We start from the raw sequence: 19,986 nt of genomic DNA, 5'->3' as shown, positions 1-19,986 counted from the left end.
CACACTGGTTAAAAAAAAAAAAAAAAAAATCTATGTATTAGTGCCAGTGACTGTGTCCAGAATTCCAGTTTCTTTGATAACCCCAAATCACAGCTTTTCCAGTTGCTTCTGTTTGTCTCCTGGACTGTATTTTCAAGAAACCAGAATTGTAAATACCTCCCACCACACACCTTAGTATACAAGGAATCTCAAGTTTGTCCCAAACCAAAAGCATCTAGCAGTTTCATTTCAAAGGCTTCTGAAAAATCATCTGAACTTGGGACATTAATGCCAATGAGACAAACTGAGTCTTTAAAAGGGGTCTCCCCCAAACCAGAACAGTTTTTGCTATAATACTTCTAATAAGCTTTAATACTACTGAACTTGAACTCAAGTTCCCTTCATTCATATTTTGCTTGGTAATGTAATCTCAGCTGCTGAACTTAGGAAACAATGAAGACATTCATTATATAATAAGGAGTGCTCAAATAGTTATTTTGCATTGCTTTATTCCCTTCCAAAGTGAACCAGTTATATTTTCTGGTCTACATTTATTTTTCATTAATAAAACTTCACAGTTATTCTAGACTGTCCAGGACACACTGCTGCATTGAGGGAGGTAGCATGCACTTCTAAGGAACTGTATGTACAAAGATTAATTATTAGCAAAGCAAATTTCACCCGTTTCTTGGATGGCACAGAAAAAGCCAACTTCCCTCAAGATAAATTCACCACGTTATATCAATAGGTTGTATTTTTGCTTTTTGATGTGCTCATTAAGAACAAAGAATTTTACATGATCAACAAGAGATGCTATAAGCATCAGCACAGCTGATTTTTAATCCTCACTTCTCCTGTACACACGTGTACACAAAGGCCTGTAATACAAATATCTCAAGCTGCTGCAGCATTATTTGTTACACATTAGTCCATTTTCCCAGGCTGGCACTATGGTCAAGTTTCAACACACAGTTTCCAAAAACAAGTATTTAACTAAGTACCCAAATTAATGAAAGAGACGGAAAGAATCAAGACTTTAGAGAAACTTATTTAAAATTGGTTCTAAGACAAGGCTTCTAATAGTCATTTCTACTCCATTCTTGCAACTTATACACATTGACTGCTTTCTAATTCACACGTAACATCAATATAGAGGATGAGACTCCATGACTAGGTATAAGCTGTATGTATCACCCAGTCTGATGCAAATACATTACAGTCATCTGAATGACACATAATTCAACAGGAAAAGGGAGAAAAGCTCCCTCATCACTTTTGCTGTTAACTTCTTTTTCCCTCTCACAAGTGCCTTGAAACGTGTGACTACACAACTTCACCACGTAAGTAGGAACATCACCAAGCAACAGGTCAAAACCAAGTGGTCTGGTCCTGGAGGGCCCACAGTCGGCAGACGTTCAGTAGCAAGCAGGGTCACATACCCAGACTTCACGATGGGGTTGCAGAATCTTAGTTTCTCTTTCTCAGAGAATTAAAATACTTAAGGGAAGTGGGGTGAGAAACACTGAGGACCAGGAGAGTTGCACAGGAGCAACCCAGGTTTCAATACAAGTGTGCCCTTCACCAGATTGTCAAAACCAGCTATTTCAAAAATAGCCAGAGAAATTTTACCGAAAAAAAAAATAACAACAATAACTGGCATTTATTTAAGCCTCTGTTATGTGTCCAATACTTCAGGAAATACAAAAGCATCATCACTCGGTTCCTGCCCTCAGGGAGCTTACAATCTGAGAAACTGAGAAACTCTGAAGCTAGACTGGGGTGGGAAAAGTTTGCAATCACTGACAGCACAGTTGGGGTTTCTAGAAGGCTGTGTGGAAATGACCCCTGCATCCGTTCCCCACCACAGCTAAATCTAGTAAGCTTACTTCCCGGATAGGATGGCTTCGTAGAAGCTTTCAAAATCCAACAGTCATAATGTGTAGGCCTTTCAATTACTACAGGCCAGCCACACTCCCCACCCAGGAATGGAAATCCTCCTTAGGATAGTCTAATCTTGAAGGACAATGAGGCAAAATTTCAAGGCAGTTTTTCAGCTGATGCCCAGCCAAAATGTTTTAATTCTCCACAAGCGTTAGTTTATCACCCACCCTTCACCACCTCTGAGCAAGTCACATCAAATATCTCCAAAGAAGGGTGGATGGGGAGGAGACAACAAAAACAAAAATTTCTCCATTTACTACTTGGCAAGAGTCAACGGCAAAAATGCTCATATGAAAGGTAATAATGCCTTAGGCTGCGGTGTTTCTCCCCCAACATCCTACCCCTGAGGTGGCTACACTTCAAGAAAAGGTGGAAAACGCTGCTTCCTTGGGTGTTTGTGACATCAGTTTACAAAGCAATGGAGGGACTGTCCACACCATGAACGGTCTGAAGAAATTTGGAATGCTTGCCCCATCAGAAGAGTGAACAAATACCCAGCACTTTAGTGACGTTCCTCGAGCGTAACATACACCCTGTGGGGGCTGGGGGGGGCCGCACGTCCAGCTTCCCAAATAACATCGTAATTGTTTGGGATACACCAAACTACTGTAGAGACAACGGGAAGTCAAAGACAGCGGCAAAAATATGTCCCGAAAGCCGGGTCGATGAGAAAGAAGGAAAAGGAAATAAGAGGAGATGACAAAGAGCCTGGAAACGGAGAGGGGACGCGAGCCCACGCGTGGAGGATGGGAGGCTCACCCCCCTCAGCGCCACATCAGGAACCCACGGGGCCAATCGCCTCCCTACCTCCCACCCGGAACAAATTAATCCTCCGCACTCCAAACTGAGGGCCACATGGGGGAGTTTGGGGCAGCTCCACCCCACCACCCGCCCTCCCCCCTCACCCCTCGCCACCCCCAAACCAGGCCGGATCCGGATCAGAGGAGGCCCGCAGAGGGGTAGGAGAGGGAGGCGGCCCTCCTCCAGCACAGGGTACGGAGAGGACCCTACCTTGGGCAGGGCCCAGGCCTCGCTCGCTCGCGCTCTTTCTCGCTCTCCCCCCCACTCAGGCCCCAGCCGCATGGCCCCCCTCTCCGGTTGCCCCAAGCCCCGCCCCGGCCACGCTCCCAAATCGAGGCCCCGGCTCTAGCGCGGCCCAGTAGGCCGCGAACCCAACCATAAACAAAACCTCCGGCGGCGGCCGACTCGAGGTGGGGGGGGCCGCCGGGGCTCGCAGAACTGGAGGTGGGGGGGCGGACAGTGGGGCGCACACGGCGCGGGGGGGCCCACCGAGGGAGGGGGCCCGGCGGGGGTAGGGAGAAAGGAGGGAGGGTAAAAGGGGGGGGGATCGCGGATTTAAAGGGGCCGCGGACAATACCCGGCCCCGCCGCGCTGCCGCTGCCGCCGCCGCCGCCGCCAACGCCGCTGCGCTCCCAACTTTACCTCAGTCTCCTCCACACTGACACCCCGGGCCGCGCCGCCCCTGTCACGTGACACCAGACTCCCTCCTCCCCACCCCCTCCCTCCTTTTCCCTCTCGCGCTCGCTCTCGCGCCTTCCCCCTCCCACTTGCCTTCCTGCGTTCCCCTCCCCTACCCCGGCCCGGTCGCGGTGTCACGTGACGCGTACAGGAACGCGCACGCCAGCGTGCGCGCGCCGCCACGCCACGAGACGCCGCACTTGGGCTGTGAGCGTCAGCCCCGCCTCCTCCCGCAAGCCCCGCCCCTGCCACGTGACGCGCGGACGGCCTCCGCTTCCTCTTACTGGCGCAGTTCCGCGTCTCCTCCCTCGCCGTGGCGGGTGCAAGTGCTCGCCCCAGTCACGTGTCGAGGGAAGCGGGAAGGCGTCGTTCCCCGAGCCGGTCCTCCCCCTCCCCCTTCCGCCTCCGCCATGTTTCTACGCCGGGTCCGGCTTGGGCTTCCCCCGTGAGGAAATGGCCGGGGAGCTCCAGGAAACCCAAGCGCCGTGCTTGCTCCGGCGCAGCCTGGGCTGACGACTCAGGTTGGCGGCTTGAACCCGAGCAGTTCTACGCAGGCTAGGGGAGGCCATGGCGTCCGGCAGTAACTGGCTGTCTGGGGTGAATGTCGTGCTGGTGATGGCCTACGGGAGCCTGGTGAGGAGACCCCCTTTCCCTCCCTCCGAAACCCCGCTTCTGTCGCGTGAGACCCGGGGGAGACCCTTCTCTGAAACGGTGCCTGTCTTCCTTCGCCTTCACGGGCGCTTTTGGCTGGGCTTTGACTGCACATCTCAAGAGATTTCCTGGGACCTTCACGTTACCAACCTGCCCGAAGCGAGTACCTAGGGCGCCGACCCTGTGATCCCCCGCTGCTGCCCCAAGTCCGCCCCCAATATTCGCTGGCCTTTACTCTTGCAGCATTTTACCCCGAACCCGGAATGTGGGGGGTTGGAATGAAGGCATGTTTCTGTCTTATTGAAGCTTTCTTCATTTCTCGTTATCTTTTTGGACAGGTGTTTGTACTGCTGTTTATTTTTGTGAAGAGGCAAATCATGCGCTTTGCAATGAAATCTAGAAGGGGACCTCACGTCCCGGTGGGACACAATGCCCCCAAGGTAGGTCCTGAGGGCAGTGAAGCCTGCTGCCTGCCCATTTTTTAATTTGTTCCCCCCCACCACCGATATTAACATTTTCTCAGCCTTTCAGGATGATTCTCATTTACATGTTTCGCTATACGGTTTTCGCTGGAATTTAGTAGACTGTGCAACAGCTCACTCTTAGCACTTGGCAAACCTGTTGACAGTTGTGCCACAGCACATAGCTTACCCTTCAGCTTCACCTGGCTACGTCTGTAGAATGGAGGGTTTGGACTGAAGGTCCGCAATCTTGTAACAAAATGCATATCTGAAGTCACCCAGTTTTTTATGTATGATTTTTAATTTTTGAAAGGCATATTTTACTGGAAGAAAAGGAGAGGCAGAGGTATCTTCCATTACCTGGTTCGCTCTCCAAAGCTGTAACAGCCAGAGCTGAGCCAGTCTGAAACTAGGAGCCAAGAGTTTCCTCTAGGTCTCCCAAGCGGGTGCAGGGTCCCAAGGCTTTGGGCCGTCCTCAGCTGCTTCCCAAGGCCACAAGCAGGGAGCTGGATGGGAAGTGGAACAGCCGCGACATAGGGGATGCCTGTTCGTCACGAGAAAGAGCTTAGGAGGGGGGTCTGGGAAGCGACAGGTGGTTCCAGAGCAATAGGTGGTTGCCTTTGTATAACTTTTTTTTAGTACTTATTTGAAAGACATTTACACAGAGGTCTTCTACCTGCTTGTTCACTCCTCAAATGGACCAACAGTCAGAGGTAAACCCATCTGCAAAGCTGGAAGCGTCCTCCAGATAGCACACATGGGTGCAGGGGCCCAAGCACTTGGATCATCCTGTGCTGCTGCATGCCAGAAGCATTACCAGAGAGGAAGCTGGATTGAAAGTGGAGCATCAGGGCCCAGCGCAATAATCTAGTGGCTAAAGTCCTTGCCTTGCATTCCCAACATCACATATAGGCACCAGCTTGTATCCCAGCAACCCCGTTTCCCATCCGGCTCCCTGCTTGTGGCCTAGAAAAGCAATCAAGGACAGCCCAAAGCCTTGGGACCCTGCACCCTTGTGTAGACCTAGAAAAGGCTCCTAGCTTCTGGCTTCAGCTCAGCTCATCTGGCCATTGCAGCCACTCAGGCAGAGAACCAGTGGACAAAAGATCTTCTAGTCAATATCTGACTTTGCAATAAAAATAAACAAGTCTTTAAAAAATATATGGGCCCGGTGGCATGGCCTAGCAGCTAAACTCACCTTGAACGCACCAGGATCCCATATGGATGCCGGTTCTAATCCCAGCAGCTCCACTTCCCATCCAGTTCCCTTCTTGTGACCTGGGGAAGCAGTCGAGGACGGCCCAAAGCCTTGGGACCCTGTACTCTCATGGGAAACCCGGAAGAGGTTCCTGTTTCCCGGTTTCAGATCGGCGTAACGCCAGCCGTTGCAGTCACTTGGGGAGTGAATCATCAACAGAAGTTCTTCCTCTATGTCTCTCCTCCTCTCTGTATATCTGACTATGTAATAAAAATAAATAAATCTTTAAAAAGAAATAAAAAATAGGTAAATAGGTGGGTCTCAGGACGGGGTGTCTCATGCCTGGATCCCGGACAGCCGACACGTGCACATGGTGAGCTGTTTTCCCCGGGCCTGCTAGGTTTCGGGGGCCGCTTCCTTCGGGGTGAGTAGACCGAGAGGGGAGGCCTCCGGGACTGGGCAGGTCCGGCACCCACCTCATGGGGCGGTGAATGGGATTTGGGAGGGGCGCGACCTTGGGCCTGGGTTATTTAAACCTCCAGCAGCCTCCCGGCAGCTGGTGGGTCTCAGGACAAGGCGTCTCATGCCTGGATCCCGGATGGCCGCCTTGTGCACATGGTGAGCCGTTCCCCGTGCGGCCAGTGCGCCATTTGGTGCCAGGCTCTGCCTGCTGGCCGCCCGGCCAGGGAGCTCTGGGGATTTGGTTCTTTGAGTTGCTGCTTAATTAGCTCCAGGTTGAACCCATTGTGCTTCTTGGACCTGAAACAGGCAGTAACTCTTCCTTTGCAAAACTTGAAATCACTAATAATGCTGAGCACCAAATACTAGTCCATGCAGAAGCTATGGCTTGGGGCTTGTCCTGCAAAAGTAGTTCCAACAGCTGGCTAATGTGTCAACAGGTAATGGAACAGAGTAGATCAGGCCCGACTGAGCAAACCTTAGCCCACAAGTAAAACTAGAAACCAGGAAGGAGCAGAGGTCATGCCGAGCTAGGCTCTTGTACCTATTGGTCTGCGGGAGCTAGGGACGCTAAGCCATAGTGTCTAAGATAGTGTTCGGGACAGGTGAGGAGCTGTGCCAAGCTGAGTCAGAGCATCTATTGGCAGGCAAGTGATCTATGGCCGGGAACAGACCCGGTTGGGGAGCAAAGGGGGCAACCCTAGCTGGGCTGAGGTTCCCACCAAGAGGCGCGTGGCCTGGAAGGGGGGCTGCGTTCTGATCTGGAAACAGTTGTAGTCTCCCTTGGCACAAGTGTGGACTGGGATTGGATGCACCGAACCGGGCCGGACCCCAACTCCCCCTGGTGTTCTGGAGGAACAAGGCAGATGTGGGATGGACTAGGCAGGGTCTCAAACCCCTACTGAGCCATGTGTGAGCCATACGTGGGTATGGACAAACCATGGCTGGGCTGGAGCATCCAACAGCAAGAACCAGATTGGGTGGAAGGCCAGTTAGGAAAAGCCACAGTTCCTGCTATGACAGGAGGTGGACTGAGTAGGGTTGACTCATGGACCCACTGGTAAGCGTGAAACCTGGCATTGGGAGAGGTTCTGATGGAGGAGCCCAGGCAACTCCTCTGGCAGGACATAGACCCGGCAAGTAAGCGCAAGCAACATGATAGGTAACAGCCCAGAAAAGGCCATGGAAAGCTACCCACTGGCATACAATTGGCAGACGTTGGGGCAAGACCAGGCTGAAGCTGTCCACGTCATCCACTGGCAAATCCAGGCACCAGTGTGGGTCGACCCAGGTTCGGTCGCAACAAAGACTAGTGCACATTATGGAATGCCGAGGAGAGGTTGCCTGTACCGGAAGGGACCGCAGTGCCCAACCAGCCTGAGATTAAGAAAGGAAGTGGGCAGAGCTGGCAGGGGAATAAGGGAGGGTTCCTTTGCAAGACAGCTACTTCATGCAGGAGAGCATGAGCTGGGATGGGGGCAGACCAGACTAGGCAGAGCTACCACACCTGTGCGCCTCATGTGGACTAGATCAGGGAAAAGCCGGGCTGGGCGGATTATTCCTACTGGTGCAAACAAAATTAAAGTGGGCGAGGGTTGTTTGGGCTTAGACACAGCATCAGCTGGAATCTGGGAGTGGGAGAGGCCTGGGAGGGAAATAGTGGGCTCATCCCTCTTGGGTCACCACTTCCACAGGAGGACATAAAACTAAGATAGTGGCTGGGGTGGAATGGGGTGTGGGACAGACTGGATTACTGCTACACTTACTGGCAAACCAGGGTAGGGGGTGGGCCTGGTGGGGGTTATTGTGGGTCGCTCCAACTAGGCTGCAGCTCCTACTGGTTTATGTGAGGGCCAAGTATGTGCTGGGCAGAACCAGGCTGGACTGCAATACCCATTGGTTCCAGTGGAAGTCAGAGTGAGAACAGAACCAACCCTGCAATTGCAACCACCAGCTGATTGGAGCGATGGTCAGTGCCAGGCCCTGTACTTATTAGCACATACAAGAAGTTTCTTTGGAGATCTTCCTAATTAAATGCTGGACTCAGAACCCTAACGAAGAAAAGAGAGAAGACAGAACAGGTCAACCAACCATCTCAGCTATGATGGACTATGATCGCATAGTGCTTGGAGTGGCAAGATTGACAGCGATTCATAACTGGTGAAATATCAAAACCACTTGAACAAGAACCTCAGAGCATGCCCTACATCCGGGACCTGGGGAGGGTGAGAAATTGGGTGGGTCTTCTCCCTTAAATACCCCGCTTTAAACAATTTTAAATAAAATTTTTTTTATTTTATTTTTTTTTAAAGATTTATTTTTATTATTTTTTTATTGGAAAGGCAGATATACAGAGAGGAGAGACAGAGAGGAAGATCTTCCGTCCGATGATTCACTCCTCAAGTGAGTGCAACGGGCCGATACTATGCCGATCCGAAGCCAGGAGCCTCTTCCGGGTCTCCCATGCGGGTGCAGGTTCCCAAGGCTTTGGGCCGTCCTCGACTGCTTTCCCAGGCCACAGGCAGGGAGCTGGAAGGGAAGCGGGGCTGCCGGGATTAGAACCGGCGCCCATATGGGATCCCGGGGCGTGCAAGGCAAGGACCTTTAACCACTTGCGCCACCACGCCGGGCCCTAAAATTTTATCTTAAAAGAAAAAAACCTCTTAAAAAAATAAGTAAATAAAAGTGGAGCAGCTGAGGCTTAAACCAGCTGTATGTCAGGTAGTGGCTTCTGGTGTGGACATCCCACATGGTTGCCCATTCAAGTCCTGCCTACTTGGTTCCGTTTCAGCTCCCTGCTAATGCACCTGGGAAGGTAGTAGAGGATGGTCAAAGTGTTTGGACCTCTGTCCCCATGTGGGAGTTCCAGAATAGGCTCCTGGCTCCTAGTTTGAAACAGCTCCAGCTGTTTCAGTTTGGGAGTGAATCAGTGATGAAAAATTGTATGGGTTACTCCCTGTTTTCAAAAAAGATTTTTTTTTTCCTAGGTAACAAAGTGATTATCTTGCCTTTATACTGTATTCCCCAGGTGATTGTGCATGAAGTTTTATCTCTGTCCCAAAATCCCATGCCAAGTATATTCAGCTTCCTATCTGACATTTCTTAGATTTCTAGGAGGCATTTCAAACTAACGTATCTAAATCAGAACCTTTCATAAACCCATTAACACCCCAGTCCTGCCTCTTTGTGCTTTCATTTCTCAGACAACACCTGCTTCTCTTACCCACTTCGTCTGGTGTCGCCATCCTGGGGTCACGGAGACCGAACTGCCCCCCACATATCCCTCCCACGTTTGCACTCTGACAGCCATGGACTTCACTCGACCAGCTCATTGATTTATTCTTTAGATCTGAGCTTAAATATTACCTCCTCAAAAGAAATGCCAGCTACCTGTCTTCAAGTTAGGTTCCTCTAGTTTCTCATAGGGTACTGATTTTTTTTCTTTGCTATTTCTGCAATTTTTATTTGTTTAAAACCTGCCTCTACTATTACAGTAAGCGTCAAAGATTGTAGGCACTGGTCAGTTTTGTGCAGGAGTCTGAAGCCAGGACAATATTCCTATTAGGAAGATAGTGAACCCCTGCTGTAACAGTTTTAGGTCGCTGAGCACGCTATTAGCCCTGCTGGCCACACGGAACTGGCTGACAGACCCTGAAATCTCAGCAGGAGTTGCACTTGCCTCTAGGCAGAGGAACTCAGGATTGGTGTGTTGCACATCAAGAGCCAGTCAGGGGCCCGGCGACGTGGCCTAGCAGCTAAAGTCCTCACCTGGAATGCACCGGGATCCCATATGGGTGCCGGTTCTAATCCCAGCAGCTCCACTTCCCATCCACTTCTCTGCTTGTGGCCTGGGAAAGCAGTCAAGGACGGCCCAAAGCCTTAGGACCCTGCACCCGTGTGGGAGACCCAGAAGAGGTTCCTGGTTCCTGGCTTGGGATTGGCGCAACGCCGGCCACTGCATTATGCTCACTTGGGGAATGAATCATCGGACAGAGATCTTCCTCTCTGTATATCTGACTTTGTAATAAATAAATCCGGGCCTGGCGTGATGTCACAGTGGTTAACGTCCTCGCCTTGCACGCCCGGGATCCCATATGGGTGCCGTTTCTAATCCCCGCAGCTCCACTTCCCATCTAGCTCCCTGCTTGTGGCCCGGGAAAGCAGTCGAGGACGGCCCAAAGCTTTGGGACCCTGCACCCACGTGGGAGACCCAGAAGCGGCTCCTTGCCTCGGATTGGCTCAGCTGTGGCCGTTGCGGCCACCTAGGGAGTGAATCATCAGACGGAAAATCTTCCTCTCTGTCTCTCCTCTCTGTATATCTGCCTTTCCAATAAAAATAAAATAAATCTTTAAAAATAAATAAATAAATAAATCCTTATTGAAAAAAGAGCCAATCAGAACCTTGGCTGTTTAGGGGCTGCTGGTCTATGGATGATCAAAATCTCTTTTACATTAAAAAAAAATCACATCTAAATTTTCATTCTCCAAAGTATAAATTAATTAAAAAAAAAACTTAAGGAAATGACTGAACATTGTTGCACCTGTATGTAATCTATGATCCAGCACTTCTGCTCAGACCCAGAGAAATAAGCTTTGCCCTTTTGTACCAAGAGCCATATATGATTGTGTTTTATAACAGCATTGCTCATAATATTTGAAGAAATGTAAATGCAGATGTTTGCTTCAAAATGTGTATATAATAGACCGTGATGTTACAGGCCTGTCCTCCGCCTGTTGCAGCAGCATCCACACAGGGGCCACTATGTATCCCAGCTGCTCCGCTCCTGATCTGGCTTCCTGCTAATCCACCTGGGAAAGCTGTGGAGGATAGGTCAGGGCCTTTGGCCTTACACCCACATGGGGAATCTTGGAAGTTATTACTGTCCTCAGGCCAGCCCAGCTTTGGCCATTGTGGCCATCAGGAGGAGACTCAGGAGAAGGAAGATCGTACTTTCTCTCCATTTCTGTTCAACTCTTATTTTTAATAAATAAATCTTCAAAAATAAATGTATATGATAGTGATAAATTCATATTCCAGGATATTGATGAGATTAGACTACGTATACAGAATGAATCTCTAAAATATTTTTAAGTAAAAAAGGCAAGCATTAAATGAATCAAAACTAGGTTTACTAGGGCCTAGTGCAATGGCTCTGTAGTTAAATCCTCACCTTGCACATGCAAACATCCCATATGGGTGCCAGTTCGTGTCCCTTCCAGCTCCCTGCTTGTGGCCTGGGAAAGCAATCAAAGCCGGCCCAAAGCCTTGGGACTCTACATCCCCATGGGAGACCTGAAAGAAGCTCCTGGCTTTGGATCAGCTCAGCTCAGGGCCTGGCACAGTAGCATAGTGGTTAAAGTCCTTACCTTACAGGTACCAGGATCCTATATGGATACCAGTTCTATTTCCAGTAGCCCCACTTTCCATCAAACTGTTTGTGGGCTGGGAAAGCAGTCAAGGATATACCAGATTATTGGGACCCTGCATCCATATGGAGACCAGGAAGAGGCTCCGGGCTACTGGCTTCACATCTGCTCAGCTCCAGCCATTGCAGCCATTGCAGCCACTTAGAGAGTAAATCAGTGGATGGAAGATCTTGCTGTCTTTTCCTCTGTGTATCTGACTACCCAGTAAAGATAAAATATTTTTAAGATTTATTTTTTATTGGAAAGGCAGATATAGAGAGAGCAAGATCTTCTGTCTGATGGTTCACTCCCCAAGTGACTGCAACAGCTGGAGCTGAGTCAATCTGAAACCAGGAGCTCTTCCAGGGCTCCCATGCAAGTGCAGGGTGCGAAAGCTACATGCTGGCTCTCCTCTACTGTTTTCCCAGGCCACAGGTAGGGAGCTGGATGGTAAGCAGGGCCACCAGGATTAGAACTGGTGCCCATATAGGATCCCAGCCCATTCAAGGCAAGGACTTTAACCGCTATGCTACCGAGCCGGGCCCAATAAAATGAATCTTTAAAAAAAAAATCAGCTCAGCTCCACTCTGACCATTGTAGCCTCTTGGGGAGTGAGTGAACCACTGGAGGGGAAAAAATATCTTTTTGAAAAAAAGTAGACTTACAGAAAAAAGCCAGAGTTACTAAAAAAAAGACTACTTATATCATTCATATGACATTCTAGAACATGCAAAACATATTTTTTAAATTTTTTTGGAAAGTCAGATTTACAGAGAGAAGGAAAGACAGGAAGACCTTTCATCTGATTCACATCTCAAGCGTCTGCAACGGCCAGATCTAAACTGATCCCAAGCCAGGAGCCTCTTCCGGGTCTCCCACGCGGGTGCAGGATCCCAAGGCTTTGGGCCGTCCTCACCTGCTTTCCCAGGCCACAGGCAGAGAAGTGGATGGGAAATGGGGCTGCCAGGATTAGAACTGGTACCCAAATGGGATCCTGGTGCATGGAAAGCAAATACTGAGCCACTAGGTTATAGCACTGTGCCCCCCCCCCCCATGTTGGTTTTGTTTTTTTTTTTTTTACGACTTGTCTTATTTGTTTGAAAGGCAGAGTTGTAAAGAGGGATACAGATCTTTCATCCATTGGTTCCCTAAGTGCGGTGGCTGGCTTGGACCAGACTAAAGCCAGCTGCTTCTCCAAGTCTTCCTCCACAGGCACACAGCTCCAGAGGAAAGTGCTGGTGAAGGTCAACTTCAGAGGACTATGTGGGGAAGGTAGAAATACTCCTTGTGTTGACTAAGATGGCAGTGAAATGAGTATAACCACTGAAAGTCTGCATTTACAGTGAGTTCATTATATAGTTCATTAATTCAGCCCCAATAACGTTCATTTAAAAATTTTACTCCAGGTTGCAAAGGAATTTTTAAAGCCTTTTTCCATTTGAATAACATGAAAGCAGGCAAAGCTAGATATTTTTTCTAGAGGCACACTTGCTAAAGGGTAAAGAAAAGACGACTTTCCAAATCAAAGAGGTTGGCATTCAGTCGACTGGTATGCAGGACTCAGAGTTACTGATAATATCCCATAGAGGAAACTTGGATAGAGATAGTTATCTTTATGTGATTTATAAAGGTTAGAAGTGTGAATATGTGTTATCTGCATTCTATGAACATTTCACAATGGAAGTTCATAACAAGTTACAGTAAAAATATCCCCTAGGGATTCTGGCAACCCTCTTAGGTATGCATTGCGACTGTAATAAGTGTGAGGTGACACTTTTTGTATCTCTTCAAATATTTTGTGTTGTGCATAAACGACAAATCTTACGATGCCTTAGTTTTCTTCAAAATGGCATCTACAAGTCCCGAGCTCCTCCAGGTAAGATAGGCTACAGATCGTTATTAAGCATTTGTGGACCACCTCCAAAGATTTCTTTTCTTAACTTGTTTCTTAAGAACATTATTTTCATTTTTGTTTCAAAGGTAGTCAGTTGGAGATTTTCCACCTGCCACAACAGCCGGGACTGGGGTAGAAGTGTTGGGGGATGCGAGCGAGATCACGACAAACATGTCTGAGGTTATTAAGGAGTCTTTATTAACCAAGCTTGCTGATCACAGGGCCCACTAGAAATAGCAAATCACAAGTCCATATGCAATCCAATCAATCATGATCCAACCAGACATAACCCCAAGAGGAACAAATGGTCATTACCCTCAAGTCCATCTGTCAAACTGAAGGCCTGTGTCCCAGCTTCCCCAGCAATATAAGTTATCCTAAGACATGAAATGAATAACCTGGACACACATAGCTGCAGAATTCACCTTTCCCTGGATTCTCTGCCCACATTCTACTACTGCTAGGCCTCACCTCTCCTGGAACTCCTGATAGTACACAAGTTAGAAATACAAAGCATCTTAGCATTGCTGTCTTCACTGTCCCGCCTAAGCAGTTAACAGAGAATGAGGAATAGACACAGGGGCCATGCTCAGGAGATACCTGTCCTCAGGTACTGGGGAGGCCAAAAGTCAGAGTGCCAGAGCAATGGAAGTATAGGAACAAAAGAGGGTGCCACTCCTTATCAGCTTTTAAAGGGGCTTGAGAGGGGAGTGGTTACATAACAATGCAATAACACCCCCTCTGAGGTTCCAGGTAATGATAGGTGAGTCACAGGTGGGCTGGAGGGAACACCTAGATAGTGTTGGGGGAGTGGCTTCCAAGCCTGTGTTCCTGAACTAGCTGTGTACCTTGCTACAGAAGAAAGCTAGAACCCCCACAGATCACTCCAGGTGGTCTGCATGGGTGGCAGGGACCAGGTGCTTCAGCTGGACATCAGCAGGCTGCCAGAATGATCCAAGACACTGGGTCAGAAGCTGAGGAGCCAGGAGGCAAACAGGATGCCCCACTGTTACATGTCCCAGACAGCACCATAACTGCCAAAGCATGCACCCGCCACCTCTTATAGAGGCTTACGGTAGATTATGACTTATAGTTGGGTTTCCTTTTTTTTTTTTTAATAAGATTTATTTTTATTGGAAAGTCAGGTATACAGAAAGGAGGAAAGACAGGGAAATCTCCATCCAATGGCAGGAGCTGAGCCAATCCGAAGCCAGAAGCCAAGAGCTTCCAGGTCTTCCACACAGGTGCAGGGTCCTAAGGCCTTGGGCCATCCTTGACTACTTTTCCAGACCACAAGCACGGAGCTGGATGGGAAACTGGGCCAGCGGGATGCAAACTGGTGCCCATATGGGATCCCAGTACATGAAAGGCAAGGACTTTAGCTGCTAGGCTACCACACTGGGCCTGGTGTTCATTTTTTTTTTAACCCCAAGTCAGAAGGGCCTTTATAATTGCTATCCAACCATCTTCTGGGTCCAATTTAAAGTCAGAAGTAGTGCTGTCTATGGAACTTGAAGTTCTCTGCTGCTTAAAAGATACACACGCACTCACACCCCACACCTCGCCCCTTGGAAGGATTCGTACAAAACCCAGCCCTGCTCTTTGCTGAATTCTTCCATGTAGTCTGGCAGTTTGATGATGTGCGTGGGCAATTTCCTCTACTTTCACCAGCTCGTTCATTTGCTCTACCCTATGTCCAGGTTGGTAGAAATAAAGTGTGGCTTAAGTGATTGTGTGTTTCTTGTCAACAGGACTTGAAGGAGGAGATTGATATTCGACTGTCCAGAGTTCAGGATATCAAGTATGAGCCCCAGCTCCTTGCAGATGATGACGCAAGATTGCTACAGCTGGAGACCCAGGGGAACCAGAGTAAGCGGCAAACCTGAGCAAGGGCGCTGTGGTTAGGGCCACGGGCTCAGTAGCTACTACCAAAGCATCTGTATACCTTTGATTGTACAGATGTAGGGAGACAGTTTCTCAGCACTTTGGAGTTTGGGGGAGTCATGCCTGAGACAATCTTGTTTTTCTTTCAACAGGTTGCTACAATTATCTGTACAGAATGAAAGCTCTGGATGCCATCCGTGCCTCTGGTGAGACTGACTCAGCAGGACCCATTCTGGGGCAGAGTGGGAAACCTGTGGTGTGCCTAGTTTGTGTCCTTTCTGCACATCTCAGGCTGGTAGGAATTACCCAGAGTTTCAAGATTTGGTGGGTTTTTCTTTAGCTAAGGGGAATGTTGCACATGAATTACTTTTCCTCCAAAGAATTTGGAGAGTTGGGTTTTTTGTTGTTGTTGTTGTTGTTCTTAAAACCCTTCTAGTTTCATGAGTAGGTAATGTGTTTGCTTTTTCACCAAGCCTAAGCTAGATAATGACTGGACTCTGTCCATTCTAGGAACACATGTCATATGTGCTCTGTCCACCAAAGCACAGTTTATAAGGCGGGAGATGGTAAACAGGATGGTAAGAAGGATGTTGACACTATCTGATGTCATGGCAGTGCTTATAATCACGCTGCTACTGCTAAATGACCATTCAGGCGCCACTGTGTACCTTTGGTCTTAATTCTCTTAGAATCTCACTCCAACTCATTTGTTACATTAGCCCTGTGCAATTAAGTTTGAGAAATTAACTAGAAAGGCTAAAGGGAAGGGGTATCATGTGCAATGGGTATCATTGGGCTGTTATCTCCTTAGAGATCCCATTTCGCACTGAAGGCCGGCATCCCCGTTCCTTAATGGGCAAGAATTTCCGCTCCTACCTGCTTGATCTGCGAAACACTAGCACTCCTTTCAAGGGTGTGCGCAAAGCCCTCATCGATACCCTGCTGGACGGCTACGAGACAGCACGCTACGGAACAGGGGTAAGGCAATGGCTGGGTTCCCTTTTGAGGAGCTACAAGGGTCCCCCAGGCTGAGAGGTCCTCACTCTTCCTTTTTCTCTCCCCTAAGGTCTTTGGCCAGAATGAGTACCTGCGCTATCAGGAGGCCCTGAGTGAGCTGGCCGCCGTGTGAGTTGGGACGGGAACATGCCGAAGGGGGTTAGAAAATATAAGTGAATCACCCTCACAGATATGAACAAGAGCTGTAAAAAAGCCAAATAATTGTAAGGTGCTAGCTTCTGTTAGAACTGTTGTCTTGTTCACGTTAGAAAGCCAGCCAGGCTACTCTGCAGGCTAACCAAAGAAGCTCCATCTTCGTGTGCATCCTTTTCCTGTTGGTGTTTTTTCCCCCATTATCTGTCCAGTAAAATGTGAAATTTCTGTCTATCAAAGGAAATAAAGTGTCAGCACACAAGGATTCCTTCTGTTCCAGAGTGCCAGTGGCCTTTTGTTTTTTGGTCCAATGAAGGGGGAAAGTACCCCCCTTTTTTTTTCTTTCACCAGTTAATGTATCAGTAACCCTAGCTAAAACAAAAGATGCCATTGTAGGGAGCTACTGAGCATTTGTGCTGTAGGTGATAGATCATGACTTCTGTTTCAAAATGTTTTAGATATATACCACACATAGTTTCTTTGTGTCATTGTTACAAATATTCAAGCAAAATTGCTTGGTTAAAAAGGGGGGGGCAGGGAGTGGCATGTTGACTAGAATTAAAAACAAATATTACCAGCTACAAAGATCCTCTTCTCTGCCCCCAAAGATGAGCTGCCTGGCTCTTAGAGACAAATGGTACTATGAGTGGGCATAGTGGCACAGTGGTTCTGCTGCCCTTGTGAGCAGGTAGGGATGGCTTCAGTGGAGTCCCACCTCTGGTTTCAGATCCAGCTTCCTGCTGATCTGCACGCTGGGAGGCAGCAGGTGATGAAGGCAGTATCCCTGCACCACCCCACCCCGCCCCGCCCGGGGTTGGTAACAGATTGAGTTGTGGCTCCTGACTTCAGTCTGGCCCAGCTCCAGCTTCAGAAGCATTTGGAGAGTGCATCAACACATAGAAGATGCTATGTGTGTTCATTTCTCTCTCTTCCCCACCCCCTTCGCCTTCTCTCCCTCTTGTCTCTGTCTCTCACTCTTTCAATTAAGTAAAAATAACACATAAAAGGCTAATGAGCCTAGTAACCACTGTTCAGAGCAGTAATGAAAATGAACGTGCACCAAGACTACAAATAGGCATCTGATCTAGAACTCAGGCAGAAACCTGTGCAAAATTATCTTTTTTTTTAATAAAATGTCTTACTTAAATAAATACTGAATGAGTCTACTTACATGACATACTTTAGTAGTCAAACACAAAAGTAAAATGGTGGTTGCCAAGGGCTGGAGATGTAGAGTTTGGGCCTTTTGGAAGTTGGTTTTCCAGTGGGGGAGAGAGGAGACTGGGCGTTGTGATACAGCAGTTTAGGCTTCCTCTTGCAACTCCAATATCCCTCATGAGCAACAGTGTAATTCTTGGCTGCTCCAGTTCTGACCCAACTTCCTGCTAACGGGCACAGGCACATGGCCCACAGGCACATGGCTCACTGGAGTTTCAGGTTCCTGGCTTCCTCCTGGCCCCGCCCCTGTCATTACAGCCACTTGAAAACTGACTCAATAGACAAGTCTTTAAAAAAAAAAAAATGGAAATGATTATGGGCAGGCGTTTGGCCTACTGGTTAAGTTGCCTGGACTCAGTGTCTGCTGCTGACTCCAGCTTCCTGCTAATGTGGGCCCTGGGAGACAGCAGTGAGGGCTCAGATCATTGAATTTCTGTCCGCCTCCCAGCCTGTCCTAAATGTCCAGCTCCTTGATTCAGCTCAGCCCAGTGGGAACCAGTGGATGGGGGAGCATGCTGTCTTGCTTGTTCATTCTTTCTCCATCTGTCTGTCTGAAATTTAAAAATAAGTAAGTGTAGTTGATGATATTTTTTGTTGTGGTTATTTCTCATACATTTTTAGAATTCTGTCTCCTTGACTTGTGAAAGTGTTCGGCAGGTGCAGAATTTGAATCTGACAGATGTAGGTTTGAAACCCAGGCCTGCTGTTTGCTACCTTTGTGAGCTCATGCGGGATCATCATTGGACTCAGTTGCCTAACATGCCCGCAGGGAGTTACCACAATATAGGGGCTTGATGATGTCCTAATGTGCTAAATACCTGAAAACTGCTTCTATTCCTACTTTTTGGCAATTATTTTTCAACAAACTAATTTTATTGAGATGAGAAAATCTTGAAGAAGAGGTGTTTGGTTGCTCTGCTTTCCTTTAACCTATCAGATGGGGTTTTATATAAACTAAAAGACATTGTTGCGACCACTGCACGTATAAAACAAGCGAGCCCTGAATCATGTTCTTAAACTAGTCCTCACTCAGTCTATAACCTCCTCTCTCTCTTCCCTAGGGTGAAGGCACGAATGGGAAGCTCTCAGAGGCAACACCAATCAGCAGCCAAGGACCTCACCCAGTCCCCCGAAGTCTCCCCAACAACCATCCAGGTGACGTACCTCCCCTCGAGTCAGAAGAGCAAGCGTGCCAAGCACTTCCTCGAATTGAAGAGCTTTAAGGACAACTATAACACCCTGGAAAGCACTCTGTGACGGAGCCGAAGGACTCTTGCTGTAGACTGAGCCAGATGCAGTGTGCAAGACGATCTACTCCCCGGGCCGCCCCCCGGGGGTGTAGCTGAGCAGGCTGGGACAGATCAGATGACACTCCCGGGCGTCCGGAGGTCATCTCCAGCCCTTTGTCACAGACATTTTCAGATCCTCAACTCACTTTATTTCCCTTAGTAGCACTTTTTCTGGATTTGAATTCAGATGTCATTCTTAAATGTTTCTGTCAAAAATTCCTTAAAAATCTTTACTTGGTGGGCAACAAACACCACGATACAACACGTAAAGCACCAAGGCTGGAACGTACACATCACATATCGGAGTGCTGGCTCAAGTTCTGGCTGCTGCTCTTCCAGTGCAGCTCCCAGTACAGTGCTCCCGGGAGGCAATCCAAGATGACCCGAGTACCCACATGAGAAAACCAGATGGGAACTTCTGATTCCTGGCTTCTTCCCTGCCCAGTCCCTGCTGTTGCAAGTAACTGAGGAGAGAGCCACCAGATGGAAGATCTGGCACTCTGCTTGTCAAATAAAAATCTTTTTAAAAAGTTTCTTAAAAATATCTTGCAGCCGATGTTGTGGCACAGTGGATTGTGCTAGCATTCTGTATTGGAGTCACAAAGTACTGGCTGCTCTGTTGTCTACCTAGCTTCCTGCTAATGTGCCTTGGAAAACAACAGAAGATAGTCCAAGTACTTGGATCCCTGTCACCTGTGTAGGATCTGAATGGAATTTCTACTTCCTGGCTTCAAGTTGGGCCAGCCCTAGCTATTGTGGCCATTTGGGGAATGAACCAGCGGTTGAAAGATACCCCTCCCCTCACCATTTCTCAGACCTTCAAATAAATATTTAAACACAAAAATATTGGCTTGGTTTTGAATGTAGCGTACCTGCCCTGTTTCAGGCTACTTAATTTCTAGTTCACGTTAGTATATGTGACGGTTTATCTTTTGTCTTTTGCTGTTTGTGCATGATTGGAAACTGAGTTTAGGGCAT

General features: G+C 48.3%; 2 protein-coding genes across 30 annotated transcripts in view; one reads left to right on the top strand and one right to left on the bottom strand.

The window, feature by feature from the left end:
• Nucleotides 1–3,490, bottom strand: part of UBAP2L (ubiquitin associated protein 2 like) — a 48,810-nt gene extending 45,320 nt beyond the window's left edge. For 7 of the 26 annotated variants that reach the window (XM_040999132.1, XM_040999141.1, XM_040999130.1 and 4 more), the window contains exon 1: nt 3,364–3,396. The gene's annotated coding sequence lies outside the window, so the exon portion shown is untranslated. Of the gene's footprint in view, nt 1–2,931; nt 3,012–3,298 lie in introns of those variants that run through there. The other 19 variants (XM_040999129.1, XM_040999133.1, XM_040999131.1 and 16 more) reach the window with 7 other exon arrangements.
• Nucleotides 3,491–3,754: 264 nt separating this feature from the next.
• Nucleotides 3,755–19,844, top strand: CUNH1orf43 (chromosome unknown C1orf43 homolog). Of its 4 annotated transcripts, XM_040998686.1 has the most exons (7): nt 3,783–4,032; nt 4,389–4,490; nt 15,220–15,337; nt 15,505–15,558; nt 16,164–16,330; nt 16,419–16,477; nt 18,781–19,844. In XM_040998686.1, the coding sequence occupies exons 1-7, from the start codon at nt 3,967–3,969 to the stop codon at nt 18,974–18,976; spliced, it is 762 nt and encodes a 253-aa protein (XP_040854620.1). In that variant the 5' UTR covers nt 3,783–3,966; the 3' UTR covers nt 18,977–19,844. The 4 variants fall into 4 exon arrangements, with proteins under 4 accessions (XP_040854623.1, XP_040854624.1, XP_040854622.1 ...); XM_040998689.1 differs by lacking the exon at nt 4,389–4,490 and having other exon boundaries at nt 3,755–4,032; XM_040998688.1 differs by lacking the exon at nt 15,505–15,558 and having other exon boundaries at nt 3,780–4,032.
• Nucleotides 19,845–19,986: the final 142 nt, after the last annotated feature.

The sequence above is a fragment of the Ochotona curzoniae genome, unplaced genomic scaffold, assembly GCF_017591425.1.
Source record: "Ochotona curzoniae isolate NIBS_2020 unplaced genomic scaffold, NIBS_Ocur_1.0 scaffold_1037, whole genome shotgun sequence".
In the NCBI taxonomy this organism is placed as follows: domain Eukaryota; kingdom Metazoa; phylum Chordata; class Mammalia; order Lagomorpha; family Ochotonidae; genus Ochotona; species Ochotona curzoniae.
Note: the sequence above shows the minus strand (reverse complement) of the source record. Positions and strands in the feature narration are given on the sequence as shown.

Excerpts from the sequence above, each read along its gene's own strand:
- CUNH1orf43 (XM_040998686.1), top strand. The coding sequence starts at position 3,967 with ATGGCGTCCGGCAGTAACTGGCTGTCTGGGGTGAATGTCGTGCTGGTG. Across the intron at positions 4,033-4,388 it reads TGATGGCCTACGGGAGCCTG|GTGTTTGTACTGCTGTTTAT; the intron begins GTGAGGAGACCC and ends CTTTTTGGACAG. Across the intron at positions 4,491-15,219 it reads TGGGACACAATGCCCCCAAG|GACTTGAAGGAGGAGATTGA; the intron begins GTAGGTCCTGAG and ends TCTTGTCAACAG.